Raw genomic sequence first — 7,771 nt, 5'->3', positions numbered from 1 at the left:
AATTATTTATGTGTGCAGTCATCCGTGCCCTCAGTCACCCGTGGACCGGACTGTGCAGCATGGTTGCTGATGTGTCCGCAGGGCCCCCTCTGTGCACCGTGGGTTTTGCTAAAAGAGGGGAAGGAATATGCGTTTTTTTTTTTTTTTTTTTTTTGCATTGTGTTCATGTGTTAAATACAAAGTCCGACCCTGTCAGGTTGCAGGATGTTGAGATCTGTTGGGGTTTCCTTCCTGAAAGAGGACACAGAAAGGCGAGTTAGGACAGGACAGACTGTACTGGACTCTTCGAACCCCGCCGGAGTGGTCTGGGGGGTGGGGTGGGGGGCCTCTATGCACAGATGTGGGACTGCAGTATGAATGCTATATGAAAATGCTGTGACATCACACAGCCATGATGTCACCAACACATGGTATTCCACCATCCTGACATCACCCTCCTCTAAAATCACACAACTCTGATGTCATCTAGCTCTGACATCATCCTGTTCTGAAATGGCATCTCTGATATCACCCTGCTCTGACATCATCACCTTGTCCTGAAACGACAGACCTCTGACATCACCCTGCACTGACATCACCTTGTCCTGACATTACACATCCTTTGCTTGCACTGACATCACACACCTGACACTGCTGTTTTACATCAAAGGTGTCAAACTCCTCCAGGTACTGCAGGTGCCTCAACTTTAAGTGAACAGTAAATGTAAATAGTGAAAACTGGTGAATAATGTCATATATATTTAAGCTATATGTATTTAAGAATAATGTCATATGTATTTAAGCTACTTCCCCATTTAAGCAATTTATCCATGCTGCCTTCAGGATAGTGACTGACAAGACGATGTCATGCAAGGGAAAAGTTCAATGTCTGCTGAGACAGTGTGATTGAGATTACCTTGAACTCCCACTGGGAGAACATTGGCTAAAGTTTCCATTTGGATGGTACAACAAACCAAAACATAAACACGTACAAATTTCCCTATTTTAAATAAAATTTACCTTTCACCCATTTAATACGCCAGCTCCCCTTGCACAACTACATCACCAGTAGGAGGGGTAGAATAATGTCTAAAAATAGACACTTTATGGGGTTGTATGTTTTTATAGATACTCTGCCTCCACCCCTTTCCTATGATCAGATAAGCGCTGTTTAATTTTCCTTTGTCTCACTGAGTGTACTTGGCAGAGGTCAAAGCCAGAATGGGGTTTAGCTGTTCAAAGGTGCCTTGTGTCTCATGATCTGCCGTGAGCAGGGGGATTGCCTGTCTTGCGTCAGGTGTGACATCAGCCACATCCACATGTCAGAAGTTCCAGCATCACCTGAGCATGTCACTGCAGGGCTTACACAACTCGGCACACCCATCCGCTTCCGCCCCAACACACTCTGGCTGCGCTAAAGGATAAACAGACACGGATAAAGGTGTCTCCGTGAGAGATTCAGGATGAGTAGCTATTTGCAGGGTGAATTCTTCTGAGACCCAACTTCATGGGCTGGTGTGAACTGAAGCATTAACTTTTTTTCCTTTGAGGTAAAAGGCTGAGTACTCACTGCAGTAAGAAACTGTTTGCCAATGCTTGCACTTGCTCATTATCTGTGCTAATACTGTGGTGAACCATACATTCCCTTTCTCTCCTGTTAACGTGTGATTGGTTCCTTTTAAGTTTTTTTTTGTTGTTATTGGACATTCCAAGGAAAGAACAGTGGAACCCTGCCAAAGCAATAGCTGCAAAGAAAGTCGTGTCAATCTGCAGCAGGATTTACTCTGGCAGACGAGAGGCCACACACATCTCATAGCTTCAAATGTGATTCACATGCCTGAGATATTACCGATGTCTAAATTCAGCACACATGCACACATACACACACACACAAATCAACTCCACTGCCACCACAGAGGTCTACTTCAAAACATTTTATTCAACAAAATACATCTGTACCACTGCTTTACAATTCTGTGGATGATAAAACTGAAACATAAATACATTTAAGTTAATATAATAAAAATATCTTAATGACAGTAAAAAGAACAGTTCATTTCAACAGTTGTTAACAGACATACGCATTGTTTTTCTGCACATTGGCTTTCTAGGCCTTCCCTTTTAAATAATTACAATAACAATAACAACAACGGCAACTGCATTATTAAAAAATAGATAATGGTGAGGTTGAATTCCAGAATTCCCACATGTGCAGCGTTTCTGCTGGTTCTCCTGAAATCATAAACTAGCCGTGAGGCTGAGCCTTTGTTCCCTGGCCACTCCTTAGCCAGACGGTGCTCATTTCAAACCCCTACTCATGCTTCCCCGCACTGGAGCGCCCACACATGATCCATTTCCTGTGTCCCTCTTCCTGAAACATCTTGAACACATTCCCACCCCCTGGCTGTTCCGTTACCCAAAACTGCTGAGTCACCTCTCCCTTTGCCAGGCCAAGAATGTAACTCCTCTCGCTTGGGCCGAAATCCACCCCCTTTTTTTTCCCATCGAGATTGCTGGACTTGTTTTCAGTTCTTTTGCTCTTAATTTTTGCTCTTGTATTTCATCAGCATGAGGGATTTTTGTTTCCTGAGGGATCCTCCGGAGCGTTACACAAATCCAGTGCGCTTCCTTGAAAGGCAAAGTCCATAATGTCCCATGCTTCACCGCTCGGGAAGGTTGATGACTGGCACCCACTGATCCAGGCAGCGGCTCTCTCTGCAGAACCCGTTCACCTTGCTCAAGGCCGGGTCTTTCCACGTGGACGCATGTGGGTTCTGTAAGCGAAAGAAGCAGAGAGAGTTAGCTCACTGTCCAGGTTGTGCAACGTATGCATGCATCTCTGAGCCAGACATTCAAATGGAACCAGCATCATCAGAATTGTTTCTGCAGGGAAGATTTAGTGGCTGAACTCTCTAGAGTGCTGGCCACACAGGCAGCTTGAGGTGAGCTAATTAGAGCATGACCGGGAGAAAAAGTCCCTTGCTTTTGGGAATCCACATTAACAGAATCTGCTTTCATGAATTGCAGTCAGCCTAATTCCTGGAACCGCTCTCAGTCGAGGTGCCTCACAGGAAATAGGCAGCAATCTGCCAAGCCTGCCACCGAATCCCACAAACTGGGAATAGATCACTCCTTGCCTTGCCAATTACGGCAGCTCCAGACCGCTGGGAATTTTAACCCACAATCCACATCACAGTGACATGGAGACTGCAGCAACTTCAAAGAACTTCAGTCAGTCCCAACTACGGAGCCAAAAAACTCTGATCTTCAAAGAGGCAACACTGTGCACAGCTAACTGCTGAGTGCAGAACTTGGCTCTGTTCGTTGCTATCACAGACTGATTTATAACAATGACTCAACGGTGAACTGCACCGTAAGTGCTTGTGTCACACCCAGTCATAGCCCTACTTTATTAAACTGACCCTTAGCTAAAGGTATCATGGGAAATATAAATATCCCATCGTACATACAGCAGCTCTCGTACAGAACTGCTTGGTACGCATGTTTTTTTCCCCTTATTCTGGAGTAAGATCCTTAAAGTCATATCTCAGATTAAACTGTAGTGCAGTGGCATAATGAACTTCTAAGTCTGAATGAAACTCATAGCTGTAAATAAAAAGCCGGATGTGGGCCATTTAAAGTGAACTTGATGAGTCATGCCCGTTAACGACGACCCGGTGTGAGCATGTACGGGCAAGTCCAGTGCATGTGAGAGCAATACACATCCGCGTTAGTGCAAAAAAAGCTCAAGTCCAACTACGGAAAAATACTGCATTCAAACAGACGATGCACAAATCTCGTAATGAAACACCGTGGCTTGATTACTGTACAGCAGAAATGCCTGTTTTGATACCTACCGTGACCAAGACGCAATGAAGATCCATCGGCTCTCCTCCTGGCTTCACGCCACCGAGGATCTCCGCCAGCCGCCTCATGTTGTTCACCCTGAGTATGTTGATGTCGTTTTCGCAACAAAAGGCTTGGATCAGGGTGAAATGGATCTGGAGGGCGACGTCTTTGACATCCTCCTCGTCGGTAGCCAGCAGGCACAACACCACGTTGTCCGGATCCCTGGTGAGTAACACTTCTCGTCAGCAAACAGCACATCGCTGAGCACGCCACACTACGCAAATTGGTGATGAGTCGTCCGTCGTGCATAACTGAATTTTGTCACGTCTGAAAGCCTTAGCCAGACCCCCCCTCCAAGTACCCTGATACTTACACATTTAGTGATTTCGCCGCTTCGTAAACTCCAACTGTAATGCATCCCTGTGGTAATGCAGAACTGAGAACCTCCTCCAACGCTTTTGCAACGGAATCCATCCTGAAATAAAGACATGCAAATATTACACATTTTCGTTACGGTCAAAGTGTCCAGTTAGGGCCCAGTCTGTGCAACTGTGATGGTGATCTGGTTAACGGCTGTCTTAATCTGACACCATACTCTGGCTAGCTGCTTAGCCAACCAACTCCTCACAAACAGTCAGTACTCGCCAAACAGGTAAGCGAGTCGGCAAGATAGGATCGTGGCTACCTAGTACCTCACTAAAACATCCAGAAGTCAAATCAACAATCTTGAATGTTATTCTGTTTAGAAATATTTGAGAGGCAGTAGTTGAAACGACTGATCTTTTTTATATGCCTCAAAAGAATGCTTCTGTTTAAATTGTACCTGACACTGCCGGCTGCGGTATCTAGGGACCGTGCAGCCGCAGACGCGCACGAGCTCCTAACAGCGCGTTTGCTGCGTGCAGGTGAAGAGAAATATTACTGCAACCGTCTGCTGCGAAAAGGCAGTGCGCTTAGGAAATCTGTCGACAGCCTATTTTCGACCCCGGCTTTGTTGTGACTTTGTCAATAGTCTTTGTTTCTTCACATTATAAAAGTTTTAAAATACCTAAGCAACACCCCCGACGTCTGCCTTTATCCCTCTGGACTAGCAAGGCAATCGCTTTCTAGCTGTCCAGTTAGCATGCTGGCTATCCTAGCAAACGTATTCACAAAGGCTAGCTAGCTCATAGTATGCCATCTCGCCGGTGACAGCTGAAAGACACGCTGGACTCTGAAGAAAATTAGTCTAGCTAGCAAAATGAAACAGACTGCAGTTTAAACGAAAAATCGATGCCTTACCTTTCTGCAGAGTGATCTCCACTTAGCTCCTCAAAAGTCATATTGCACATAAAATCCAAATTGTGTATCTGACTATACGTCGTGCCTGACAAACGCAGTTTAGTAGCAGTCTGTTCCTCTCCACACTCTTTCTCACTTCTCTCACGATGTTCCGTATGCTCTCTACTCGCCGGGCAGATAAATTTGACTGTGGACAATGTATTCCCGTACACTATGTTACTACATATTTGCATAACTAAGCTTATTGGCTACATGCTAATTTATCAAGAAGGGGGGACGAGGGTTGCCTGGATGCTGAGTGGCTGTCATTACAGCATCAACACAACCAGGGTGGTCTGATTGGAGGTACGCGGTTGGAGAGGCGTGGTCTGTTACCGGCTTGTCACCCAAGTCAATTTATTATTTTACCCGGTGACGCGGGAATAAAGCCGGATCGCTCGCTGTCCAGCCTGGAACTACAGTAACTGGAAAAGCAGAGCCGTGCGCAATCAGGGGCTGTGCGTCTGCCAATCAGGGGCTGTACGTCTGCCAATCAGGGGCTGTACGTCTGCCAATCAGGGGCTCTACGTCTGCCAATCAGGGGCTGTACGTCTGCCTCGAGGATTGAAAGGGCAAGGGGGCTCGAGCCCCCCTATCCACGCGCCCTCCGTGTGCGCGCCAGTGGAAAAGTATATGAAATGTAGAGTTATGAATTTTATTAATTTTCAAGAGCAGAACGTCGTTGTAATGAACGTCATGGCATGCACTTTAGTTGAAAACAAAGTAACTTTACTGGGATTTATGTACTGAAAACTATGGAACATATGCAATACAACATTCAGTAATATAAATTACATTTACGGTTTAGCGAAATAAAATGAGCATAATGCCCAATATCTTATGACTGCCAACCGTTTTGTGCTTGCTAACAGACAAGGGTAGCTAAAAGGCGACGCCTAGTGGCAGCATTCTGGAAGTAACCGAAACCAGTGAAACACTTCTCATTTTCTGTATTTTATTGTCATCATATTATCATCTTTGCTTTGATTTTAAAAACTATTATGAGGTGCAGCTATATTTGATATGAAATGGTATGCGCTATATGACTTGTCCCTGGGCCAAACCTATATGAAAATAACAACGCTAACCTCGTTTCCGAAAAGACACGTGATGGATGCAATCGCGCAGCGTCAGGTTGTAACCTTGACAGAATGGCACGAGAAACCAGCGAGAGGAAAGGTCATGGACAATATCTGTTCCACTTATTAATTATTAATCATTTAATTATGCACACAACACGCTGTGTGTATGCAGTAACAGAACAGCATAATTACTTCAAGTGAAACAATACAGTATGACAAAAAGAGAACAAAAATATGGGATAAATCAGAAACGAGATGAAATTACAGTACAAAATTTTAAAAAATCAGAATTTGTTTGCGCGTGTGTCTGACCTGTACAGGCTATGTGGGGACACAGTTTGGCTCAAGAACAAGAAACCACGTGATCACAAACGTCACACCTACACACACAATCTTGTGGTTAGATTGCGAGGTTGGAGCACAGCAAGATAACCTGTACTTACATATACATGCCCTGGCAAAACGCACAGACATATCAAAGGAACATTATCTAAAATCCGTGGAACACTAGGTCTACTTAGGAAACAGCTATAACTCTGTGGTAGACTCAGTGGTGGCCAGCTCTAAATTCAGGATGTACATGTGCTGGTCATTTCCAAGAAGGAAATCATGACACAGCAGTATTTCACAAGCTGGCAGTTAGATTCTCCCTTTTTCACCCTCTGTTCAGAACAAGTAAAAGACATCCGCAAACTGAGATTTCAGCATTTTACTGACATTTAAACACAGGACCTATTGAGCAAATGCACAGTGCTTACGTCGTCTTTAGAGTCACAGCCAGTCCCCTCATAAGGTTCATTTTGTTTTTAAAATCCTCTGCATTAAATTTTGTAAGATATGGTTAGCAAAACATGATTTTTGGTATTTCTGTTGTATGCAGTTAACTAGCCCATTTACAGTGTTTAAATTTTTGTGCAAAAAATCATAAAATTGTGCAATCAAGATGGTCACATTCTCTTTGCAATGCGTAGTTGATTTGTGCTTTAAAGAAAAGTAATTGGATGAACCACACTGTCTCAAGCTAAGATGAAGTACAGAAGTCACAACATTTTCAACTTCCAACATTCAAAAAAAAAAAAAAAAACCCCAGAAATGCACCATGAAATTTTTGTGTCTTTAATATGATAACTGCTCAGGTTTCATGCATTTCTAGTGTTTTGTGTATGCTGTCATATATAGTTTGTATTCCTCATGGCAGTTGTGTTGGAGCAAGGAAATCTGACTGCACTGTACATTGGAGCAAAACTCACGGGGCACAAAATCAAACAGCATTTCTTGGTCTCAGTGCCCTCTCGGTACCCTCTCCGAACCCTTTTGGTCCTACCCGGTGTATCTGCATGCACCTGCTTCAACATACCCAGCCTGGTGGGCTGCATATATCTTCACTTGTTTTTGCAAATGGGGGTCAAAACCACAACTGAAATGGAGATTTGGCTTTTTAAGGAGTGAAACCTTACCCAAATCTCCCTATATTCACAGAAAAACATTCTTAACGCTTATTGCTAATGCTAATGCTAAGAGGCCAAAGGTGACATCATTGG

General features: G+C 44.1%; 1 protein-coding gene across 1 annotated transcript; it reads right to left on the bottom strand.

Moving 5' to 3' along the window:
- Positions 1 to 1,944: 1,944 nt before the first annotated feature.
- gadd45aa (growth arrest and DNA-damage-inducible, alpha, a) lies at positions 1,945 to 5,303 on the bottom strand. The gene is made up of 4 exons (XM_036554712.1): positions 5,110 to 5,303; positions 4,202 to 4,303; positions 3,837 to 4,050; positions 1,945 to 2,753 (listed from the first exon to the last, which is right to left on the bottom strand). The coding sequence occupies exons 1-4, from the start codon at positions 5,157 to 5,159 to the stop codon at positions 2,640 to 2,642; spliced, it is 480 nt and encodes a 159-aa protein (XP_036410605.1). The 5' UTR covers positions 5,160 to 5,303; the 3' UTR covers positions 1,945 to 2,639.
- Between the last annotated feature and the right edge of the window lie 2,468 nt (positions 5,304 to 7,771).

This window comes from Megalops cyprinoides, chromosome 20 (genome assembly GCF_013368585.1).
Source record: "Megalops cyprinoides isolate fMegCyp1 chromosome 20, fMegCyp1.pri, whole genome shotgun sequence".
Taxonomy (NCBI): Eukaryota; Metazoa; Chordata; class Actinopteri; order Elopiformes; family Megalopidae; genus Megalops; species Megalops cyprinoides.
This window is presented reverse-complemented; position numbering and strand designations above follow the sequence as displayed.

Coding starts and splice junctions, on each gene's coding strand:
- gadd45aa (XM_036554712.1), bottom strand. CDS start 5,159: ATGTGCAATATGACTTTTGAGGAGCTAAGTGGAGATCACTCTGCAGAA. Junction 4,304..5,109: donor GGAGATCACTCTGCAGAAAG/GTAAGGCATCGA, acceptor TCTTTATTTCAG/GATGGATTCCGTTGCAAAAG. Junction 4,051..4,201: donor GCGGCGAAATCACTAAATGT/GTAAGTATCAGG, acceptor GTTACTCACCAG/GGATCCGGACAACGTGGTGT.